Raw genomic sequence first — 26,599 nt, forward strand, 5'->3', positions numbered from 1 at the left:
AAGGGATTATGAGCCAATTGCATATACAGAATATTGAATATGGTGTATTGAATAGAAACATGTCTATTCAAATCCTTTGCCCACTTTTTAATTAGGTTGTCTTTTTAATAAGTTGTAGAAGTTTTTTACATAATCTAGATATATATTTTGATCAGATACATAACTTGCAAATATTTTCTCTCATTCTTCACTTTCATGATGGCATCCTTTGAAACACAAAAGGTTTTAATCTTTTTTAACTTTTAAAAATTTTTATTTTTTTTTAGTTTATTGAAGTATAGTTGATTTACAATGTTGTGCTAATTTCTGCTGTACAGCAAAGTGATTCAGTTATACATATACATTTTCTTTTCCATTATGGTTTATCACAGGATATTGAATATAGTTCCCTGTGCTCTACTGTAGGACCATGCTGTTTATCCAAAAGTTTTTAATTGTTAGGAAGCCCAACTTATCTGTTTTTTCTTTTGGTATTTGTGCTTTTGGTGTTATATCTAAGAAATCACTGCCTAATTCAAGGTCACAAAGACTTACTTCTATGTTTTCTTTTAACAATTTTATAGTTTTAGTCTCATACTCAGATTTATGATCCATTTGGAGTTAATTTTTTAAACTGTGGTAAAATATACATAATATACAAAATGTATCACCTTAATCATTTTTAAGTGTACAATTCAGTAGTATTAAGTACATTCACAGTGTTGTGTAACCATCATCATTATGTATTTTCAGAACATTTTCATCATCCTAAACAGTACCCATTAAATAATTTCTCCCTTCCCACAAGCTCCTGGTAATCTATAATCTACTTTCTAACCTATATCTCTATGAATTCACCCATTCCCGGTACCTCATATAAACGGAATCATATAATCTTTGTCCTTTTGCATCCGGTTTATTTAACTTAGTATTGATATAACGTTTTCAAGGTTGATTCATGTTGTAGCATGCATCAGAATTTCATTCTTAGGGATGAAAAATATTCCATTATATGTATATACCACATTATTTAACAAATCATCTCTTGATGGATACTTAGGTTGTTTCCAACTTTTGGCTACTGTGAATAATGTTGCTATGAACATTGGTGTATGAGTATTTGTTTGAGTTTCTGCTTTCAATTCTTTTAGGTATATACTGGGAAGCAGAATTGGTAGATCATAATGGTAATTCTATGTCTAACTTTTTGAGGAACTGCCAAATTGTTTTCCATAATACTGCACCATGCTACATTCCCACCAGCAATATACAACAGTCCCAATGTTTCCACATCCTTGCCAGCCATTTATTTTCCATTTTTTAAAAAATAATAACCATTCTAATGGATGTGAAGTGGTATCTCATTGTGATTTTGATTTGCATTTCTTTAGTGATTAATAATGTTGAGCATTTTTTCATGTGTTTATTGGTCATTTGTACATCTTTGGAGAATTGTCTATTTGAGTCCTTCATCCATTTTTGAATTGTGTTTTCTTGTTGTTGTTGCTGAGTTGAGAAGCTCTTTATATTAATCCTTCATCATATGTGTGATTTGCATATGCATATATTTTCTCCCATTTTGTGACTTTTTACTCTCTTGACAGTTTTCTTTCATATACAAAAGTATTTTAACAGTGATAACATCCAACTTATTTATTTTTTCTTTTGTTGCTTCTGCTTTTAGTGTCATATCAAGAAATCACTGCCGAACCCAATGTCATTAAGATTTTCCCCTATGTTTCCTTCTAAGAGTTTTACAGAGTTTTAGTTCTTAAGTTTAGGTCTTTGATCCACTGAGTTAATTTTTTTTTATATGGTTTATGGTAAGGGTCTAACTTCATTCTTTTGCATGTTTGGTTTTCCCAGAACCATTTGTTGAAAAGACTGTCTTTTCCCCATTGAATGGTCTTGGTGTCCTTATCAAAAATCAACTGAACATATTTGTGAGGGCTTATTTCTGGGCTCTCTATTCTGTTCAATTAATCTAGGTCTATCCTCAAATACTTCTTGAATGACCTTTAACATTAACTTGTCTTTTGTTGACTTGTTCAGAACTCACTTTACCTCCATAATTCTGTTTCCTCTTCTATAAAATGAGAGATTTGACTGAGGGACTCTTTTTTTTTTTTTTTTTTTTTTTTTTTTGCGGTACGCGGGCCTCTCACTGTTGTGGCCTCTCCCGTTGCGGAGCACAGGCTCCAGACGCGCAGGCTCAGCGGCCATGGCTCATGGGCCCAGCCGCTCCGCGGCATGTGGGATCTTCCCAGACCGGGGCACGAACCCGTGTCCCCTGTATCGGCAGGCGGACTCTCAACCACTGCACCACCAGGGAAGCCCTGAGGGATTCTTATAATTCCAAAAATCTTATGATTTTATACTCAAGGTTTTCCTCAGTATAGTAGAATCATACCATATGCTGCTAGTTTGTTGAACAGTCATGAAATATTTCTAAAACTAAAAGCTCCTCAGGCAGTTCAATAATTTTAAGTATATAATATATACCTTCAATATCTGAAACTATTAGCATCTGAGGTTGAGATAGACCTTCTTGAAGGCTGTAGAAGTGGATTGTACTATCAAATGTTATGAAGCCAATTTTTGTCCTAGTGTTGCCAGGAAGCCTAAAAACAAATTCAGAAGAGTATTTTGTAGTTTTCCCATATACATATATACCTAAAATATCTGCAAAGAGTTAAATACAAATATCTACTTCTATGTTATGAAAACTGCCCCAACATAAATGTTTTTAACCCGTGCAATGTTTAATCACCATGAAAACATACACTACTCAAAAGAAAACACTATATATAAGTCAAACAATCAACAAAACCCAGCAATAATACAGCAATCCAAAATTCATTATACTATATAAAGTTATATCAATCACTTAGGAAATGAGATATAAAAAATACTGGAAAGTATATACAGAAGTTTGTAGATGATTTTAATTTATAAAAAATACTTCAAAAAAATTACCAAACACCAACTCTAAAATGTAATATAAATTTATGAACTGCAGATCTTTAAAAAAACATTGCCCAAACCTCTTTTTATATTGTTTAATGCATTCATTTAAGATGATCAACAGAAAGATCTGTTTTTGAAGAACTTAAATACGTAGACCATAGTTTCATAAGGGGAAAGACAAACTAGTTTTCATTTCTGTTGTTCATGCTTGGGTGAGTCAGTGAACTCTCTCATCAACAGACAATCCCCATACATAACCTACAACATTAAAAATACAAATGCTGATAAGAACAAGAATGCCCTTCGCCAAGGTGAGGGAGTTAGTCCACTTCTGATGAGATTTGGTCCTACACACTCTTCCTTACACACAAGAGCACAATAGTATTTCATTACACTGAAAGGTCACATTAGCTTTTACGTGTTACACTAAGTATCTAAGAACCACTTAAAGTACAGTTATTTTAAGAGGCTTAAGAGATATAACCAGAAAATGCAATGCGTAGCTACTGTTTAGATTCTTATTTCAACAAACCCACAGTAAAAAGACATTCTGGAGACAACCAGGAACAAAAATTGAACTGGGTATTATATCACACTATGGAATTATTGCTAATTTTGTTTGATGTGATTCTCATATTTTAGTTAGGGTTAAAAATAATTCCAAGTATTTCTAGGTAAATGATATACTGACTGAGATTTGTATTAAAACACTCTAGGGAAAAAAGGGGGAAGGGCAGGGTTAGATGAGGCAAAAACAGCTGAATGCTAAAAATATTGAAGTTGAAGGATGGGTAACTGGAACTTCATTACATTCTTTCTATTTACTACATATTTGAAATTTTTCCATAATAAAAAGTTAAAATAAATTAATGTTTCTCAGAGAAAGTGAGGCCTAAAGTTATCTACTGATTTAAGTGGACTTTTAGAACATAATTACATAACTTTTAAAATATAGTTTGAAACTACTTATTCATTTTACAAACACCGTTTATAATTTAACCTGAATTAAGATACTTACAAATCCAGATTGTCTAACAAACTCTGGCAAACTGAATTCAAGTATCCAGTTTCAACTGCATTGTGAGACACATCAAATACAAAAAGGTACACTGGAGGTTGAGGTGGTCGTAACTGAAGGAGAAAAAGGATCTCATTAAATACAATTAATAGAATTAAATTTAAACTTACCATTTGTTGTGTCTATATAGCAAAAGAATAAAATAAGCATTATTTACAGAAGTGGAGACCACAATAAATAATAATACATCAAGAAAATAATATAGAAAGAAGTTTTCTTCAGATGCATACTTAGAAAAAGGACAATGAGGATATGATTATCATAGGTCAGAAGAGTATTTTTTTCTAGGACAGGAAGAGGAAGAAATGTGATCAGAAAGGTATTTATGAGCATCGGTAATGTTCAATTTCTTGACCTGTGTGGTGCAACAGTGGTGCTATGATTATTTGGTAACCTACATATTTATGTTTTATAGGCTTTTCCATATGTACATTATATTTCACAATTTAGGGAAATGTACAGCTCTGAAAATGACAAATCAAGTTAGCCTGAGCTGGTTATTTAATCAACACACTTCAGCCAAGTTCCAGAAAAATGTACAAGTATATTTTAAACTTCCAAGTTCAAAGATTTGTTTTCAATTCAGTAAAAAGCTGGGGCGGGGTGGGGAGGCAGGTACAAAATGGGAGATTGGGATTGACTGATATACACTACTGTGCATAAAATAGATAACTAATGAGCACCTACTGTTTAGCACAGGGAACCCTACGCAGTGATCTGTGGTGACCTAAATGGGAAGGAAATCTAAAAAAGAGGGGATATACGTATACATATAACTGATTCACTTTGCTGTACAGCAGAAACTAACACAACATTGTAAAGCAACTATATTCCAATAAAAATTAATTAAAAAAAAAAAGGCTCGTTCATGAAAGACAAGAAAAAGCTAAGGAACTGCCACAGATGGGAGCAGACTAAAGGAACAGAAACTAAATGCAATGTGGACTGAATCCTGGGACAGAGAAAGGATGTTAAGTGGAAAAACTAGTGAAATCCAAGTAAAGTCCGTAGTTTCATTCATAATGTTGTGCTAGTGTTAGTTTAAGCTTGATGACTGTCCTAGAGCTACATAAAATGTTTACATTAGGGGTAGCTGGGTGGACTCTTTGTGCTATTTTTACCATCCTTATATAAGTTTAAAATTGTCTCAAAATAAAAAGTATTTTTTCAATAAAAATAATAATAAAATAAAATAAAAAGCACCAAATAACCACAATCAGAACTCCACGTGTAGTATACTAACTTTTATATTATTTTGCACGTATCACTTGCAAAATCCATAGAATCTGTTGCCCAAGAGGTAAGTCAGGAAGGAAGAAAACCTCTTGCTATAGGCAAATTTCCAAATTTAAAGGAAGCCATTTTTACAAAACCTGGAAGTTAAAGAAACCCAGGAAGGCCAATTCAAAAGAACAAATGCTTCTGATTTTTTGGTTTTAATTCAACAGAGGGACAGCTACACTACAGAAAGCGATCACCAGCCATTTAAGTGTCACAAAAATGTTTTCTACATTGAAATTTCTATGTGATGAAAAGAGACTGAATCTTCAAAATATCTATACTAAAATGGCCCCAACTGACCAGACAGAGACTATCCCACAAAAATATACTAAAATAAAATATTAAAAGTTGGTATTAAAACTTACCTTCATATTCCCTTTCCTGAGAGGCAATTATTGCATGCGGAAAGGGAAATCAAATCAAAAATCCTAAATTTTTATGAGACCTCTAGCACCTGCTAAAGAACTGGAAAGTCACCTAACTAAATTTGTTTCACATCCATAAAACAGGATTAACAGCTTAAGAGTTATTTGTGATAATCAAAAATATATAAGTGCTTTATAAAATGCATAGTGCTAGTTAAACATTAGGCATAATTATTATCTTTTCAAATGCAAGACCTGAGATATTCACACGAGTGTATAAAAGTAGTTGCAAAGATGATGTGCATCACATAATTATTTGTAACAGAAAAAACTGGAAGTGACCTAAAAGTAAGTATGATCCCAATAATATATTGCAAATTTCTGGATGGATGCCCAAGAAACATAAGTGGAACTTTACACTTTTACTTTTCAAACTTACCCTTATATACAAATTAACTACTTTTATAATGAACAAGGATAACTTTTATAAATTAAAAATATAAAATTTTGGTTAAAGGATTTTATATTTTATTTAAAACCAGGTATAATGAAATATTTGTGCTATATAAAAAATGAAAGTTTACCATGTATTCTGAAGGAGCCATAAACTCAATAGTAGCATTTTGAACTTCAGGTCTTCTATGAGGTTCTCCATAGACTCTGGTCAAAGGGTTGTACATGAATTCTTCAGGAACTATGTGAGTTAACAATATATAATGTTAAAACTGAAAGGATTAAGTTTAATATAGCTTGCATTTGGCTGTTTTTTTTAATTTAGGAATTTATAAATAATTCAATATAGACTAAATATTAAGGGTTAAATATACTTTGTTTTTGAGTCCCATTCAATTCCCCTCCACACTGAATGGCACTAAGTATGTTTTGCTTTTACAACCACAAGCACTATGATTTTTCTTTCCCTATCTTCTAATATCCTTTTTTTTTTTTTCTAATATCCTTTTTTCTCTTAATTCTTGGAAAGCTGCTTTCCTAAAGTAGTTTGAAAGGATGATAAAAATTCATTAAATGCCAATTATTTTCTTAAATGCAAGACTAAACTTTGTCTTAAATTTCACAGTGGTACATGGATGATAACATTTGACGTATGAAATGTACAGACTCTGGTTGCCCCTAGAAAGCTATGGTAAAATACTTCAAAGGTTAAAGCCTAAGGGTACGGTGAGTTTCAATAGTTATAAGACCTCTATGGAATATCAGTTGCCTACTGCCTATAAAACACTAGTGCTCAAAGAGTATTTTCTAAATTAACACATTTTTGACCAGAGACATATTACAGCCACAGGCGTTGGTTTCTGAAAAAATCCCCCCCTCAATAATGTGTTAATTATCATTTCATCTATCTTCCCAGGAACTGTGTAAAAATTCAAATTCCTATATATGCTAAAGGGTAAGCCATAGTTCATGAAATGGTCTGGGCTGCACACAAAAGTGACTTCAACCCTTATCATAATTTAATTTCATATATTGAAGCATATATACATAAGATTTTAAAAGTGTACTAAACACTATAAAGACATACATTTTCTACATTATTACAGAGTAAAAAGAATGCTCTTTTTCTACCCTCACTTCTTCTACTCTAAAAACACAAACAATAAAAATGGTTATAAAAAATCTCTCAAGTGTCCGCCTGCCGATGCAGGGGATATGGGTTCGTGCCCTGGTCTGGGAAGATCCCACATACCGCGGAGCGGCTGGGCCCATGAGCCATGGCCGCTGAGCCTGCACTTCCGGAGACTGTGCTCCGCAATGGGAGAGGCTACAATAGTGAGAGGCCCACATACCGCAAAAAAAAAAAAAAAAAAAAAAATCTCTCAAGTTCCTCTATTTCCCAATGCTTAATGAAATTTCCTTCTAAACAGAGACCAAATTTTCAATGTGGGTAATGGCATGCCCTTTTTTTCTTCTCTAATCCTAATAGAATGTTGTTGGTTAGATGATATTCCTCAAATATAAATTGTGAAACAGTTACTGAAGAAGATCCCCTCCTCATCAGCTACTAAAAAAACTACATTCAACTAACCTTCTAGCACTGCCCACCTCCCTTCATACAGCAGTGAATGAAGCTAATGGCAGCTACTCTGTGGGCTTATTTTCTTTCACCCTAGAGAAAAGGCATGGGACAATTTCTAAATAAAAATATTTCTTAAATTACAGGCTTAAATAATACCATGGAATATGCCATTTATTATATACCCAATAGAATAAATGTAAAAAAGTGGTATCAAACTAGTATTATCACATTTTTTGCTTAGGTAGTATATAATTATTTATATATAAGTATAAATGCCTAGAAAATAGTTAAAAGAAGTTATATCTGAGTGAAAGGATTACGGGTAAATAAGACCGGGTTTTGTTTTGTTTTTTAACTTCACATTTGTGTTATCTGATTTCCCTACAATGCATGTAGAAATGTTTAAATGTTTTAAAAAAAAAACATACCATCATTGACTCGGTAACATAAGTTACATTTCCATCTCCTTTGATCAAGAAAGCTGACAAAAGGGTTGATGTATGTCCTGCATGAACGGCATCTCACAATTGTACTAGAGGTAACCACAGGCAATTGCTGAAAAAAAGGGACTAAATTATTAAAGACAATGATGATCATGTCTAAAGGTCAAGCAATTAATCCATACCTTCCAAATAATTGTTGGGATATTATAATTTTAGAGAAAAAACTAGGGTAAAAAAATGTGTCCAAGCTGCCAAATAAAAAATTATGTAATGAAATGTACTGGTTCTTAAACCCTAGTGATTTTCCCCAGGACCATTCTCATTAAATTTTGCTTTTTAAAAAGTATTTATTTTCTCATTAAAAGTTTACATTACAAAACCAACATAGTAAATTTACAACATATCTGTGAGATGAATGGTGAAGGAAGGATCAATATTCTAAAAAAATGACTAATTAAATCATTAGGAAGTTTCTTCATGTTATATTAACAGGCTACTAAGTTCTCATAAAAGAACTGTCACAAAGTAAGGTATGGTTAAATTATATTTAAATATTTTATTGGACTTCGCAATTATGCTCCTATTTAAAGTTTATCCAACGTTTTAAAAGATCTAAAGTTAAAGTCAAAAATCAGTAAAGGCAATACAATCCTATTACCAAAAGGAGGTTTGTATTGGGAAAGTCACTTCACTTATGGACTGATTCTCTCAAACCGTATGTGGTCACATGTCAAGGTCCCAGAGCCTTAGGACAAAAGTAGAAGGGCTTCTTTTCTTTTCTTCTTCTTCTTTTTTGGAAACAGCTTCTTAAAGCAACAGATTTTACTCCAAGAATGGAAGAACTGGGAGAATGGGTAAAGTATTTTAATGGGTAAACAATTTACAACTTGTTAAAATAGTATGGTTCATTTATTTATTTTCTTCAGTACCTCTATTCTATTCAGTACCTCCTGAATTTTTCAACAATATGTTTATTTTATCTCTTTGTGAAAGCGTTTGATAATATTTTTGGCTGAAATACAAGAGGAATCGGCCAATGGTCAAATTCCTAAAGATAGCTCAAACAAATTCTTGCACTATTATAAAAAATTCCTTACCACCAAGATAATTTTCCACAAAACATTTACTTTCGCTAGTAAAACATACCACTAGGTCTTTAAAAGGATGAAGCAGCAGTCCCAGAGGAAGTTTGGCTTTATTCAGTAAGGCCTGAGTCTGAGGAATGCTAGTCAGTGTGCATCGGAATAACCTATATCAATGTAAAAATCATTTGTCAGTTGTTACTATGACTATTTTTGGACAAAAATAAAAAGACTTAAAAGGTACACATTTTAACATTGGATCAGATTACAAATGAAGTATTTCAATAGACCCTCACAAATTTTATCCTTTTTAAATATTTAAATCTTATTCAGAAAGAAAGGGTAGACGGTTATAATCCCATTTTCTATAACTAAAACAAATTTTCTTCTCAGCTTGTGCATAAGACAGTCTAGACTACCAAAGAACTTATTTTTCTTTATATAAATCTAGATGGCACTGGAATTTAAAGGTGATGACCCAAATTTGCACATGCAAAGTTAAGCGTATTACTGGGACTTTCCCTGGTGGTCCAGTGGTAAAGAATCTGCCTTACAATGCAGGGGACACGGGTTCAATCCCTGGTCAGAAAACTAAGATCCAACATGCCTCAGGGCAACTAAGCCTGCATGCCACAACTACTGAGCTCACGCACGCCTCAACTAGATCCTGCGTGCCACAAATACAGAGCCCATGCGCCCTGGAGCCTGCATGCCACTACAGAAGAGAAAAGCTACTCGCCACAACGAGAAGCCCGTGCACCACAACGAAGAGCCCCTGCACTGAAATGAAGGATCCTGCATGCCTCAAGGAAGATTCTGAGTACTGCAACTAGACCCAATGCAGCCAAAAATTAAATAAATAAATAAATAAATAATAAATCTTAAAAAAAAAGTTAAGTGTATTACTGAAAAGCTCAGTTTTACTGATGGTTTTAAAAAGACTATTTAAAAATAACAAAATTGGGCTTCCCAATTTCGGTGGCTCAGTAGTTAAGAATCCGCCTGCCAACGCAGGGAATATCCCACATGCCGCGGAGCAACTAAGCCCCTGTGCTACAACTACTGAGCCTGCGTTCTAGAGCCCGCGAGGCACAACTGCTGAGCCCACGTGCCACAACTACTGAGCCCGTATGCCACAACTACTGAAGCCCGTGCACCTAAAGTCTGTGCTCTGCAACAAAAGGAGCCACTACAGTGAGAAGCCCGTGCACCACAACAAAGAGTAGCCCCCGCTCACCACAACTAGAGAAAGCCCACGTGTAGCAATGAAGACCCAACGCAGCCAAAAATAAAAATTAATTAATTAAAAAAAAATTCAGGGACTTCCCTGGTGGTCCAGTGGTTAAGAATCCGCCTTCCAGGGGCTTCCCTGATGGCGCAGTGGTTGAGAGTCTGCCTGCCAATGCAGGGTACACAGGTTCGAGCCCTGGTCTGGGAAGATCCCACATGCCGCGGAGCAACTAGGCCCGTGAGCCATAACTACTGAGCCTGCGCATCTGGAGCTTGTGCTCCGCAACAAGAGAGGCCGCGACAGTGAGAGGCCCGCACACCGCAATGAAGAGTGGCCCCCGCTCGCCGCAACTAAAGAAAGCCCATGAACAGAAACGAAGACGCAACACAGCCAAAATAAATAAATAATTTTTTTAAAAAAAGAATCCACCTTCCAATGCAGGGGACAATGGTTTGATCCCTAGTTGGGCAACTAAGATCCCACATACTGCAGGGCAACTAAGCCCATGTGCTCTGGAGCCCACACACCATAACTAGAGAGCCCACGCACTCTGGAGCCCAAGCGCTGCAACTACTGAGCCCACACGCTCTGGAGCCTGTGCACAACAACTAGAGAAGAGCCCCTACACCGCAACAGAAGATCTCACATGCTGCAACTAAGACCCAATGCAGCCAAATAAATAATAAATTTTTACAATAAATAAAAATAACAAAATTCAGTTTATCAGAAAGTCTTCATATACACTTAAACTCACAATCAATTTTAAGAGAGAAAAGAGTATTATAATTATGTTGGTTATGAAAAACAATTTAAAATGAGATCAAATAAAGGATTATATAGAATCAAGTCTCTGTCCTTTGGACTTTGAAAATATAATGTAATCACCATAATGATAATGAATATCATAGTCCCATGAGAGCTGATAAGAGTAGCTATCAGATCAGGGGTTACAACTCTATTTCTTTCTTTTTTAGTGGTATGCGGGCCTCCCACTGCTGTGGCCTCTCCCGTTGCGGAGCACAGGCTCCGGACGCGCAGGCTCAGCGGCCATGGCTCAAGGGCCCAACTGCTCCGCGGCATGTGGGATCTTCCTGGACCGGGACACAAACCTGCGTCCCCTGCATCGGCAGGCAGAGTCTCAACCACTGTGCCACCGGGGAAGCCCTCTATTTCTTGACTTAGAATATTTCAAATATCAAGTAAGCAACTAACAAAGCGCTGTTTTCTGCATGCAGAACTACTTTCATAAATTAATACATTTGTATAGCTTGTTCGTAACACATGAAGCTCAAAAATAATCTGGAAGAATTTTAGAACAAGTAAAATGTCATATTTAATAAGAAGAGCTGTTTGAAGCCTTACTCTGGGTTACAGTTGAGTTTCTGAATATCTTCATGCAAATTTGGAACAGGAGGCTGCAAAGGTGTCAATGGAAGCATGTTTCTTTCTTGAAGTAGATTGATAACCCTTAGCCCCTCTGGATGTAGACTTAATCCACTCATGCTTGCAGGTAAATGATTAGCACCTAAAGGAGTCTAAAGATATATAATTTCAAAGTAAGTAGCCTTTATGTCTTCAGTTGAAAAGAGAAGAGTATAAGGACTTGGTTACTTAATTTCTCTCTAAATAACAACACTGTAATCTAGATTTCCTGGTCAATTTTTGGTTCTGGAGATATGTAACAGGACAAAGGCCTTATGAAATATTTATTACCATTCTAACTGGTTAAAAATTTTCATTATACCTTCCTAAAATTTTTTCATGTGAATACAGTTTAAACTGAAGTGGAATACAGGTAAAAAAACAAAAACAAAAAGTATACCTGAGTAAATGCCTGTGGACCACTTGGATAATTCAAGGAAGAGGGTGGCATTCCTGTTGTACTAGGTGGTATTGTGCTCTGATAACCAGGTGGTAAGGAGGGATATGAATATCCAACACTTTGGCTCATTGTAGGATTCTTATTAGTAAGCTGTGGTGTTGCTAGAAACAAGGTAACTTTTAAGTTCTATTTAACACTCCAGAGTACTTTAAATCAACACACACATCCATTAAATTATAGAAATCATAACTCTAAAATCCTTTGGGTAATTTAATACTTTCATTCATCAATTTTGTAAAGTAAAACAAATAAACACTAGTAACAAAGTAAGAGCAATGATTAAAATCTAGCTACAGTGGACTACAGCTGTAAACACACAAAAATAAGTTTAGTATAATTAATTTACTCTCATATCTCATATCATGTACTAAACTTTGTATTCAGACTAAAATTTAAGTCAAAACAACTTTAATTAAAACATACTAAATGTTCAACTGGATAAGTAAATTTAAATAGATTTAATTGAAAAAAATACTCTTCGGTCATAACATAATAGTAATAAAGCCCATAATCCCAATCCTAAAGGGGAAAAAAACCTAACAAAAAATCTAAACACATGGAGATAAAAAATGCTAACAGTAGGTATCATTGTGTGACATAATTATGAAGTTTTCTTCTTTGTTTCCTACAAGGAACACATACTTAAAAAAACAAAAAAACTTTTATAGCATCTCACCCAAGAAGCCACCGCCTTCAATTTCATCATAACTATTGTGAACCACCATAGATCCATTATTGGTATTTGGTATAATACCTAAGGAGGAAGTTTATTAACAATATTTAAATTAGAACCATTATTATAATTTTTGCAAGATTTGAGCTAACGTTTAAAATTTATGATAACTTTCCAAATGACAAATAGTTTAAACCACAACCCAGGAAATGTTAAATGTTGAAATAAAAATTTCAAAGAATGTAAGATTTTAAATATACAAAATATAAAAAAGTTTCAAATAACTTTATAAGCTTCCAAAAAGAATGGTACTTTGTGTAGTTTATAAAATTATATACTACCTGAAAGATTTTACTAGTTGTGAGAGCAGCATTAAAAACTTCTAAGGAGCAGTACGCACTAAAATAAGTCACCAAAATCAATACTATTTGAGGATGAAATAAATTTATGAGGATAAAAACCTTTTTAAAAAAATATGTAAGTAAGGGCTTCCCTGGTGGCGCAGTGGTTGAGAGTCCGCCTGCTGATGCAGGGGACATGGGTTTGTGCCCCGGTCCGGGAAGATCCCACGTGCCGTGGAGCGGCTAGGCCCGTGAGCCATGGCCGCTGAGCCTGTGCGTCCGGAGACTGTGCACAACGGGAGAGGCCACAACAGTGAGAGGCCCGCGTACCGCAAAAAAAAAAAAAAAAAAAAAAAAAAAAAGTAAGTAAGTCAGCAAGAAAAACAAATATCGTATATTAACGCATACATGTGGAACCTAGAAAAACCGGTTTGCAGGGCAGAAATTGAGACACAAAGAACAAATGTATGGACACCAAGGGGGGAAAGTGGCGGGGGGTATGAATTGGGAGATTGGGATTGACATGTATACACTGATGTGTACAAAATGGATGACTAATAAGAACCTGCTGTATAAAAAAATAAATAAAATAAAATTCAAAAAAAATAGAATATAAGAAAAAAATTTTAAAAAATAAAAATATGGAACAGAGTAGAATCTAGAGTTAACTTTAAGGTGATATATATTAATTAGAACAATTGCTTTGGTCTAGCAAACAACCACTAAAATGAATAATAAAAATTTATCATTATGTACCTCTGCTATTTATTAGCTCTAATTTGGGTACAGAAGAAACTAAAATCAATGAATAGTATCAACCTCTAGCACCTAAGTATAAAGGTGCTAACTTTTAACAGTTTTAACACCAAATAGATAAGTTTAATGGTTTCATAAAGTTAGTAACTCCTTTCCAATTCTCAAGACCACCAGGCCTTTAGCCATGAGTTGATACAGAAAACCTTAGTAAAACTGTTTTGTAGAAACAAAAACATAGAGCATATTTTTAGTTGGTTAAAAGTTTAAATACTTATTGTAGCTTGATATTCAAAATTATCAGATGGCAACCAGTGGGACACGGCTTTATCATTTTGTTACTCATTGTTAACACCATTCTTTTCAAATTATACACAGGTCAGTTTTTTCCCTACTAACAATACTAAAAAAAGGAAATGGTAGAAGAAAATACAAAAATGATAATATTGATTATATTGAGTAGTAGGATATGGGCAGTGGTTTTTTCCCCTCCTCTTCTGTTTTCCTATTTCCAATCTTGCTGCAATGGTTATATTATGGCTAAAATCAAATTTCTTATTTTATAAAATATTTTGTTTAAATTAATAAACTTACATGTTAAAGTTACCTCTGAAGACAATGCTTTAAAACTATAAAACATCAAAATGTTTGTATACTTGACTTTTTATTTAGGCTCATAAATATTTGTTACATTTACAGTAAGAGTGGCAAGCAAAATACTGCTTCCATAAAAAAGGGCCAATGTATTAAAAGGATAGTTCTAACATCATGTCCAGAAAAGCAAAATTTCCTCTCTCGCCTCCCTCTCCCAAAAGACATATAACTTTATAGCCATGATTTTTAAAATCTGCACAGCAACAAAAAAAGTCAACAGTGATCCCAAAAGCTATTCCACAGCCCAGAATGGGGCAGTGGAATACCAAGAAACTTTTTTAAACTCTAAATTCCTGAGGGGCATCACTAACCAAAAAAACTAGATTTTCTGTTAGAATATGACTTGAATGCACGGAATTCAGATAATATTCACCTTTCCACCCTGAGTCAAAACTTTAGGACGTGACTCGGTTTTTGTCTTGCTTACCTTCTTGGTTGCTAGCTGAATTAAAGGTGGGCTGGGGCACAGCTCTATGTGTTGATTTCTGAGGCGTAAGGGCCCTCACTGGAGGTGGTGCTCCAGTTGGAGGGGGCCCAAGAGGAGCTCCTGGTTGAAAAGTGGTAGGCAGAGGTGTATTCACTAAGGGGGGTGCAGATCCTATGGAAACAGTGGTTTTTCACATGACACTTAAGAACTTAAGAAAAATGCCAAAACGGCCTTTTACCGAATCTAAGTAACTTCCAAATCTATAGTTCAACTACAAACCAAAAATTACTAGAAATAAGTTAACCTCCCAGATGAATGACTTTCTAATTTATATGCATACTTTACACATTTCCAAGTCTCTCCTACCATAATTCTTACCTGTCGATTATTAAAGCAGTATAAATATAAAGTCAGCATCAAATCACTTATACAGTAGATACAATGCCCTGTTTATTGATTAATTTTTCATTAACTGGTCACAGTTTCAACAGGCCACATCAAATATTCCAGTAGAAATTAACATTAATAAAAGTTTATGAATACCTATCAATATAGTCCATTCACTATCATCAATTAGGTTTAGAGTTAGCTTTCTAAAACTACAAACTATTGTGGTTATCCTAAATTTTCCAAGTTTTAGTTCATTTTGCTTCATTTTTATTGGGGGTATAACCTGTTAAAATAGATAATAAATGTGTACACTGTTCAGTGTTTACCTAATAATAATTAAAAGTAGTTTACTTTCAATAATTGCTTAAATACTATATTAAGAACACTCCCTAGGCTTAAAAATCAGGAAATGATCCAAAGTTTACGTATAAACCTTATGAAACACTGATATCCAAGAGGTTTAAAAGTACCCATCAAACAAAACTAAGAAATGACATGGTATTTGTCCTTGTATCTACCAGTATCTCACTGCCTCAATTTCACCAATTTTCTATTAGGACAGTAAGTTCTGACTACTGTAAAAACACTGTGAGTTACCCTTGGGGAAATTCTTCTGTGTGACATGCAAAGTTCCAAAACCCACAACCACCTGTTCATTCAAATCAATAATACTGCTTCCACCTTCTCATTTGCTAAAGAGGAGGAACAAAGTCTATAAAGTAGATAAAATACTACTGATAATACTACTGATAAAATATATGTGATTTAATTTTTCATTACAAGACTTTTAATCCTCTGAATTTGTAAGTGAAATAGGTAATAAATTTTACATATAATATATTCTACCTGTATTTTGTAAAACTCTGTATTTTGTAAAATCAAAGGAATAAAGATACCTAAATATAAAAAATTTCAATATGTTTCTTCAATACTGTTCAATTCTCCAGGGCCAAATTGAAAAATGATCTCCCAACAAGACTAATCAGTGCCCTGTTGTCAAAGGTGAAGACAAAGATTACTGCCATGTAACTCCCTTATCAAAGAAGCACCCATACATATCTATGGCAATAGAGACAAGTCAAAGGAACAAAAGGGCAAGGTACATTTGCAACTCAGCATGAATAAGAATGTTTGATACATCTGGCCACAAAGATGTAACAACCTAATGTTTAACGGAATACAAGTGAGCTGATAGAGATTTTTCACAGCTTTAAGAGGAATATTGTTGAATCCAGAATAGGCTACATTTCATAAAATAGACATTATGTTTTCAAGTTGAATGACTCTTATTTAGAACACTAATAGTTAGAGTTTCAGAATCTGCCTTCTGAGATCCCTAAAACTAATTACATGCTAAAAGGTGTCCCATTAGAAAAAAAAAGTCAGAGAATTTTAATACATGAATTAGAAATTTGCATAACTTAGATACAGTTTTTATTTTAAGATTTTTTTGATGTGGACCATTTTTAAAGTCTTTATTGAATCTGTTACAATATTGCTTCTGTTTTATGGGTTTTTTTGGTTTTTTGGCCGCAAGGAATGTGGGATCTTAGCTCCCTGACCAGAGATCGAACTGGCACCCCCTGCTTTGGAAGGCGAAGTCCCAACCACTGGACTACCAAGGAAATCCCTAGATACAGTTCTGAGATCAGACAACCAGGCACCTAACAATGATGAAAAAACAGAGGTAAAAACTGGGGAAGTTTTTTAGAGTTCTCATTAAGAAAAGAGAAGGGCAGTCATACATCTCTTGTAGGTTCATTTTATTAGTTTATGTATCTTTCTTTCCCCTTCTTTTATATAGAAACCTTCATAAGTTTTGGCACTTCCTTATGTCTCTTTCACCACATCTGTGCTGTAATCAAGGTGCTCTACCTGAGGGCTTCTGTTATAGTCAAAAAAAATTTCAGATTATTGATCACGTGCTTTTTAATGAGAGGCTACACCTAATTTTAAATAGTACCTTTTCCCAACCTATTTTCTTGTGGCTTTGGGAAAATTGTTCAAGCCTCACATTCCTTATCTGTAAAACGTACTGCTGTAAAGATTAAATAAGATAACACACATTAAAGTTTGGTAAAGAGCTGGAAAATAACAAACATTCAATAAATGATACCTATATAAATGTTACCTAAAAATGTTACCTAAAATGTTACCTAAAATTCTATATAATAAATGTTACCTTAATAAAGAAGTGAATGTTCATTAACTTCAAGCGACTGATGCTCACTCATGGTGTCAAGTGAATAAGAATAAGAGTAATCAGAAGGATTTTAGGTCTAACAATTATGGATCAGAAGATCTCTCCAAAGAAACTAAGTTTCTAGAAGCAGCCTTAATCTTTACAAGTCCAAAATGCATTCACCAGGGCCAGTGGCTAGTCAAGAGGCTAAGAAAAATAGTTTCAGCAGTTAACAAACTACAAAACTGATGAAGTGCATGTAGTATCTAGATGCAGAAATACATATGAATATAAAAAGGTAATGACTGATATTACTATTTCACTTGGAAACTTTTACTAGTTCATTTCCTTGAGGATGTCTGCTGAGCAGAATCAACCTGCAGATCCTAATACAGAATCTGAAATGCTTTTCAAAGTAACACTATTAATGTTGATAAGTGTTTAAGACAAATTTTAATATAAAAAAAGGGAATAGTGAAATGGTTAAATGAACCTACTTTTGAACCGTATATGACCAAGCACTGAGGTTAAAAAATAAAATGATCAAAGTCAGTCCAAGAGTATATAGCTTTCTTCCCAAATTGATGTACAGATTCAGCACAATCCCTATCAAAATCACAGCTGTCTTTTTATTGCAAAAATTGACAAGCTAATCCTAAAATTCTTATGGAAATGCAAGGGACCTAGGACAGCCAAAACAATCTTGAAAAAAACCTAAAAAGGTGGAGGAGTCAATCTTTACAATTCAAACCTTACTACAAAGCTACGCTAATCAAGATGTTTGGTACTAGTATAAAAATAGACATATAGATCAATGGAACAGAATTCAGAGTACAGAAATAAACCCTACATTTATGATCAACTGATTTTCAACACGGGTGTCAAGATCATTCAATGGGAGGAAGAACAGTCTTTCCATCAAATAGTCCTGGGACAACTGTATATCCAAATGCACAAGAATGAAGCTGAATCCCTACCTACTAACACCATACACAAAAATTAACTCAAAATTGATCAAACACCTGAATATAGGAACTAAAGTTATAAAACTCCTAAAAAAAACAGAGATAAATCTCTGTGCACTGCTTTCTGACCACAGATGTGCTCAATAATACTCCTCACTCCAAAAGTACTGTCTTGTTTTCACCTGCCCCTCCAGATTCTCTGGTTTCTGGAGCCAAAAATTGTCTATGCCATAACAAATAGACAAGCCAAGCCTTAGATCAAGTCCAAAGAGAGACCACAGGGATTAAGCTTCCCTAGAATACAAGATGGAAACCCATTAATAAAAGTAATGGCCAGTACTTAAGTGGTTCTGCATGCATACCTGAAACCCTGAAATATCATGGGTGACTCAAAGAAATTCAGAGGATACCTTCAAAGGAAAGAAGCAAAGCAGGAACAATCATGATTTTAAGTTGACCCAAAGGTTACAGAAGTAATCTATTTAAAGATTAACAATGATCAAAAAAAATCAATAGCCTTCCATATGATTTTAAGGTTGAAATAGTCATTTAAACAAGCAAAATTTTCCCATCTCTACATTTTAAGCAGTCCTGTAAGAACTCTACCTGATTTTATGAAGTTGTTTTGAAGTGAAGCATCTCCAGAAGAAACATATTGAGGAGTTGTCAAATTTGCATTCCCAGACATGGTCGGTTGGGATGATGCACGAGGACAATGGTTTGTCTGTGACGAATAGTTATATTGCCAATTCAAGGGTGGTGGTATGTTGGCTCCAGGAAGAAAGCTACCAGAAGGCATTGGTGTAGCAGCTGGGTTCTGAGAAGTAGGTAGTGGCATTTGGGGAACAGGACCACTACGGAGTGAAGGTGTCACTGGATTAGAAGCCACAGATGGTCTATAAACAGTCTGTCCAGGTCCCTGATAATTACTTAGTGGAGAAACAGTCTGGGAACCACCAGAGTTAGACTGTCCAGAGACTGGATTCAAAGTCTTTGCTGGTATTAGATGAGGGTAGGATCCTGGAAGCTGAGAATTATATCCTTGGCTCACTGACACTTGTGAAGACATCAGTGCATTTTGGACAGGACCTTCCAATAAGAGGAGGAAAAATTAGTTTTACAAACAAATAAAGCAATACTTTAAAAAATACAGTAAAACATATGGTGCTCTTACAACCCAACAATGAAAAGACAAATAACCTAATTAAAAATGACCAAAGAACAGATGAATGGATAAAGAAGATACGGCACATACATACAATGGAATATTACTCAGCCATAAAAAGAAACGAAATTGAGTTATTTGTAGTGAGGTGGATGGACCTACAGTCTGTCATACAGAGTGAAGTAAGCCAGAAAGAGAAAAACAAATACTGTATGCTAACACATATATATGGAATATAAAAAAAAAAAAGAAAAAAATTGTTCTGATGAACCTAGGGGCAGGAGAGGAATAAAGACGCAGATGTAGAGAATGGACTTGAGGACAAGGGAAGGGGGAAGGGTAAGCTGGGACAACGTGAGAGAGTAGCATGGACATATATACACTACCAAATGTAAAATCGATAGCTAGTGGGAAGCAGACACATAACACAGGGAGATCAGCTCGGTGCTTTGTGAACACCTAGAGGGGTGGGATAGGAAGGGTGGGAGGGAGATGCAAGAGGGAGGAGATATGGGGATATATGTGTATGTATGGCTGATTCACTTTGTTATAAAGCAGAAACTAACACACCATTGCGTAGCAATTATACGCCAATAAAGATGTTAAAAAAAATGAGCAAAGGCTTTAAATAGCATTCAAATATACTTCCAAAGAGGTAAACAAATGGCCAGTAAGCACATGCAAAAATGTTCAACATTATTAGTCATTAGAGAACTGCAAATCAAAACCACAATGAGGGTGGCACAGTGGTTAAGAATCCACCTGCCAATGCAGGGGACATGGGTTCGATCCCTGGTCCAGGAAGATCCAACATGCCACAGAGCAACTAAGACTGTGCACCACAACTACTGAGCCTGTGCTCTAGACCCCACGAGCCACAACTACTGAAGCCACATGCTGCAACTACTGAAGCCGGCACACCTAGAGCCCGTGCTCCACAACAAGAGAAGCCATTGCAACGAGAAGCCTGCACACCACAACAAAGAGTAGCTCCCACTCACCACAACTAGAGAAAGCCCACACGCAGCAACAAAGACCCAACGCAGCCAAGAAAAAAAAAAAAAACACAGTGAGATACCACTCACACCAACTAGGACAGTTATAAAGAAAAAGCTGGAAAGTGACAACTGTTGACAAGGATGTGGAGAAACTGGAAAGCTCATACATTGCTAGCGGAAATGTAAAACGGTACAACTACATTGGAAAATAGTTTGGCAGTTCTTCAAATGTTAAACATAGTTATATAATCCAGCAATTCCACTCCTAGTCTGCATAAAACCTTGTACACAAATGTTCATAACATCATTATTTGTAATATCCAAAAAGGAGAAACAACCCAAATGTCCATCAACTAATGAACAGATAAACAAAAGAGGCATAACCATACAATGGTATATTATTTGGTCATAAAAAGTAATGAAGTACTGATGACATGCTATAATACAGATGAACCTTGAAAACTTTATTTTTTTTAAAGACTATTGATATTATTAGTGTTTTTTTAACATTTTATGTTTGTTTATTTATTTATTGCATCAGGTCTTAGTTGTGGCTCGTGGGATCCTTCATTGTGGCACATGGGCTCCTCATTTTAGTGCACGGGCTTCTCTCTAGTTGTGGCACACGGGCTGCAGGGCGTGTGGGCTCTGTAGTTGCAGCACACAGGCTCTCTAGCTGTGGGTGTGGGCTCAGTAGTTGCGGCTCGCAGGCTTAGCTGCCTCGCGGCATGTGGGATCTTAGTTTCCCAACCAGGGATCTAACCGGCGTCCCCTGCATTGCAAGACGGATTCTTAACCACTGGACCACCAGGGAAGTCCCAACTTTATACTAACTGAAAGGCATTAGTCACAAAAGATCATACACTGTATAAATCATTTATATAAAATGTTCAGAACAGGAAAACCCACAAACACAGAGGTAGATTTGTGGTTACAACAGCTGGAAGGAGGGAATGGGTAGTAACTGCTAATGGGTATGGGGTTTCTTTTTTGGGGGTGATAAAGATATTTTAAAACTGATTGTAGTGATGGTTGCAATTTTCAGTGAATACACTAAAAATCATTGACCTGTACATTTTAAAGCTGTTATTAAAAAATTAATCTCTAGGGCTTCCTTGGTGGCGCAGTGGTTAAGAATCTGCCTGCCAATGTAGGGGACACGGGTTCAAGCCTTCGTCTTGGAAGATCCCACATGCCGCGGAGCAACTAAGCCCGTGAGCCACAATTACTGAGCCTGCGCGTCTGGAGCCTGTGCTCCACAACAGGAGAGGCTGTGACAGTGAGAGGCCCGCGCACTGCGATGAAGAGTGGTCCCCGCTTGCCGCAACTGGAGAAAGCCCTCACACAGAAACGAAGACCCAACACAGCCAAAAATAAATTAATTAAAAAATATTAATCTCTAGAATCACCACTTCTAAGGAATATGCTGTCATTTTTGCCCATAAAACTAAACAATGAAAAGAAATAAGATGAATATTTTTCAAAAGACGGCACGCATACAAACCTAATTTCTTTGGACGTTTTACATTCAAAAGGTATAAAAAGAAAATACGTATCTTCCAATCATACCCCCTCAATCCATGCAAGCAATGTACAAATATCATCAGCCTAATTTGAATCGTTTCATAAATTACACAATACTTATACAAACATACATAAGCATATGCATATATAGAGAGAGGTAGGATTGGGAGGCCTACAAAAGCATACACACATAAGTAATATGTAGCTGGGGAGAGAGAGTCTATACGCATTGCTCTGCAAAAGAAAAAAAAAAAACAGGTATCCTTCCAGGACAAAAGAAATAGATCCATATGTGTTAGTTGCAGCAATGTTTATAATAATGGAAAATTGCAAACAAATTAAATATCCATCAGCAGGAGACTGAATAAATAAATTGTAGATTAGTCACACAATGGGCTAATTATCAATAAAATGAATAAACCAGATGTACATCTACCAACTGAAATAAATTACAAAAAGAATACTAAGAGAGGGCTTCCCTGGTGGCGCAGTTGTTGCAAGTCCACCTGCCGATGCAGGGGACATGGGTTCGTGCCCCGGTCTGGGAAGATCCCACATGCTGCAGAGAGGCTAGGCCCGTGAGCCATGGCCACTGAGCCTGTGCTCCGCAATGGGAGAGGCCGCAACAGTGAGAGGCCCGCGTATGGCAAAAAAAAAAAAAAAAAAAAAAGAATACTAAGAGAAAAAAGGGAAGTTATAGAGAGGTAAGTATGATATCCTTCTTATAAACCTTTTTATTATGAAAATTTTCAGACATACACAAAAATATTAGACTACTTTATGCAGTCTCCCACACAAAAAAAGTTAAATGTCAACAGGAATTACATTTGATTTATATATTCATTTTGGATTGTTTGACATTTTATGATAGAAAATCTTTCAGGAATTCCCTGGCGGTCCAGTGGTTAGGACTCTGCACTTTCACTGCCGAGGGCCAGGGTTCAATCCCTGGACAGGGAACTAAGATCCCACAAGCCATGCAGCACAGCTGGAAAGAAAAACAAAAACAACTTCCTTTCTATCATAAACATGGTATATATCTCTCCATTTATTCAAAACTTGTTTTATATCTTCCAATTATATTTCATGCTTTTTTCGTAAAGATGTCTTATACCTTATTTAAATTAAATTTAGGGGCTTCCCTGGTGGTGCAGTGGTTAAGAATCCGCCTGCCAATGCAGGAGACACGGGTTCCCTGGTGTCCCTGGTCCAGGAAGATCCCACATGCCACAGAGCAACTAAACCCATGTGCCACAACTACTGAGCCTGCGCTCTAGAGCCCGTGAGCCACAACTACTGAAGCCCATGTGCCTAGAGCCCATGCTCTGCAACAAGAGAAACCACCGCAATGAGAAGCCGGTGCACTGCAACAAAGAGTAGCCCCCGCTCGCCACAACTAGAGAAAGCCTGTGCACAGCAACGAAGACCCAGCACAGCCAAAAATAAAGTAAAACAATTTTTTTAAAACTTAAAAATAAATAAATTAATTAAATTTAGTTAACTTGTTGTTAGGGATTTTGTAGTTTGTAAGTACTATGAACAGAACATTTATTTTCACTTCTAAGTAGTTAAAAGGGTATCTATTATTCAAAGCACCATAAATGTCCAATTATAAGGTGACATTTTCCTCAAAAATTATTTCTCAAAAAAGAAGTCACCTTACATATGAGTCTCTACAAATGTTCTCATTGTACAAGGATGCTTTGTCATAGTACATTAACACTGTTTCAAACAGTGGATACAATTAATTAATGAGTTATGAAATCAATGAGTTACAAACTATCTTTTTAGTAATGCCATCCGTGGGACCATCATTCTGGCCAAGCTCTCCATCGTTCCCGTGCAGCGAGGCTACTGGGGGAACAAGATCGGCAAGCCCCATACTACCCCTTGCAAGGTGACTGGCCGCTGTGGCTCTGCGCTGGTTCACTTCATCCCTGCCCCCAGGGGCAATGGCATCCTCTCAGCCCTGTGCCCAAGAAGCTACTGATGATGGCTGGAACTGATGACTGCTACACCTCTGCCAGGGGCTGCACCGCCACCCTGGGCAACTTCACCAAGGCCACTTTTGATGGCATTTCCAAGACCTACAGTTATCTCACTTCTGATCTCTGGAAAGAGACGGTGTTCACCAAGTCTCCGTATCAGGAATTCACTGACCATCTTGTAAAGACCCACACCAGAGTTTCCATGCAGAGGACACAGGCTCAAGCTGTAGCCACCACATAGTTTTCTATGAGAAAAATAAAGTGAATGAAGCTAGTTAAAAAAAAAAAAAGATAGTTAAGAATGGAAAATATCGGACTTCCCTGGTGGTGCAGTGGTTAAGAATCCACCTGCCAATGCAGGGGACACGGGTTTGAGCCCTGGTCCAGGAAGATCCCACATGCCACAAAGCAACTAAGCCCATGCACCACAACTACTGAGCCTGTGCTCTAGAGCCCATGAGCCACAAATACTGAGCCCACAGGCCACAACTACTGAAGCCCACGCGCCTAGAGCCCGTGCTCCGTAACAAGAGAAGCCACTGCATTGAGAAGCAGGCACACCGCAATGAAAAGTAGCCCCTGCTAACCGCAACTAGAGAAACCCTGCACGCAGCAATGAAGACCCAATGCAGCCAAAAAATAAAATTAATTTTAAAAAAAGAACGGAAAATATCAATGGGTTACAAACTATCTTTTTAGTAATGAAAAAGAACATAGTTAAGAATGAAAAATACCACAGGACATTATATGTAATAAGGCAAGTACTGTGAGGTTTCATTACAAATACATACATATATGAATATATATACTGGGTCACTAAAATATTTCTTATTGTAGATTATAGTCAAAGTCTGAAAGCCCGTGACCAACTGATACATTTGCATCCTCCTTTATCCCTCTATGATTTATTTCCTACACATCCTATTACCTTTTAAAACATGGATCATATCAACTTCCTACTCAAAACTTTCAAAGTCCTTATCTTAGCTTATAATATCCTCTATGTCCCTGGCCTCCTTTCTGGTCTCATTTCCAACTTTCTTTTTTTTAAATATTGAACATTCATTTTATTTTAATGAAACAGTGCCAGGATAATACATATGTTCTTTCTGATCTGGAAGTAAGTAGCCTGTAGTTTTCTGATTCTATTTGTTTTTCACTTGTTCTTTAAGCAAACTTTAATATAAAGTTCAATTTTTCTTTAAGATTAGGTTTAACATAGACTATGTCAACTCAGACAATAAGCCAATGTCTTGAACCACAGATTCATTAGTTCTATCTTTGTTGTATTAATTATGCATGGTTCTTCTCTTAATAGGCTGTTTCCATCCTAATTTGACTTTGCTATTAGTGAATAATATCTGTTTATGTGTATAGGCCAAGGGGTCTTTTTATCTGATATCTCTAACTTTGGAAAGATGTCTATGCAGGCTGTATTTAAGCCGACTTGGAGCAGATTTGCACTTCCAAATAAACACATACCTTTACAATTCTACCTTATTAACAGTTTATCATACAATCCGAAATGGCTTAATGAATAATTTCCTCTAGAGACTGAAAGCCCTGTCTGTATAATGGAACACCAATTCTTTGAGTTTAGTAACTGATTATGGTAAGGTCACTATGTGAACTGACATCAATTACTCTGTTTTAATGGCCAAAGGCCATTACTAGCAAGCTATTCAAAGAACTTCCTACTCTTCCTCTCTGCTCAGCTCCAGCCACATCCACCTTCTTAACGTTCCTTCAACAAGCTTAAAAATGCTTCTACTGTAGGGTTCTTCACTTTTTATTCTGCCAAGAACACTCTACTACTAGCTTTGTACATCCAGATCTGGATTATGTAAACTGTCAATACGTGACTTGATGTATACTCCTTTGTCGCAAAAAGGTATATAATTGTACTTTGACCTCTAACAGGTGGAATATTCCTCAGAGTTCTCTAAAAGACTGTCTTCCAGGTTATAATCCTCAGGTTAGGTGGAATAAAATTTTCATTTCTTTCTTAGATCTTAGACTATTAATTAATTTTATTGTCAACACTATATTTAGGCTAATCATTCATTTTATTACAAATGGTTAGGAACACTCCATTCATTGACTAATTGAAAAGACAGATTTTACTAAATATCTACTGAGGACACAAGGTAAGGTCCACTCCATCCCTGCCCTCAAGTAGCTATAGTCCAAACCGGA

General features: G+C 35.9%; 1 protein-coding gene across 3 annotated transcripts in view; it reads right to left on the bottom strand.

Moving 5' to 3' along the window:
- SEC24A (SEC24 homolog A, COPII coat complex component) overlaps positions 1 to 26,599 on the bottom strand; it is a 61,771-nt gene that overhangs the window by 28,369 nt on the left and 6,803 nt on the right. For 2 of the 3 annotated variants that reach the window (XM_032626712.1, XM_032626714.1), the window contains exons 2-11: positions 19,335 to 19,817; positions 15,192 to 15,362; positions 13,020 to 13,097; positions 12,284 to 12,444; positions 11,824 to 11,996; positions 9,295 to 9,397; positions 8,134 to 8,260; positions 6,255 to 6,364; positions 3,965 to 4,077; positions 2,482 to 2,600 (exon numbers count right to left, since the gene is read on the bottom strand). In XM_032626712.1, the coding sequence (XP_032482603.1) occupies positions 2,482 to 2,600; positions 3,965 to 4,077; positions 6,255 to 6,364; positions 8,134 to 8,260; positions 9,295 to 9,397; positions 11,824 to 11,996; positions 12,284 to 12,444; positions 13,020 to 13,097; positions 15,192 to 15,362; positions 19,335 to 19,817 (1,638 nt within the window). The remainder of the gene's footprint in view (positions 1 to 2,481; positions 2,601 to 3,964; positions 4,078 to 6,254; positions 6,365 to 8,133; positions 8,261 to 9,294; positions 9,398 to 11,823; positions 11,997 to 12,283; positions 12,445 to 13,019; positions 13,098 to 15,191; positions 15,363 to 19,334; positions 19,818 to 26,599) is intronic. The other variant, XM_032626713.1, reaches the window with a different exon arrangement.

Source organism: Phocoena sinus, chromosome 3 (genome assembly GCF_008692025.1).
Source record: "Phocoena sinus isolate mPhoSin1 chromosome 3, mPhoSin1.pri, whole genome shotgun sequence".
NCBI classification, from domain to species: Eukaryota; Metazoa; Chordata; class Mammalia; order Artiodactyla; family Phocoenidae; genus Phocoena; species Phocoena sinus.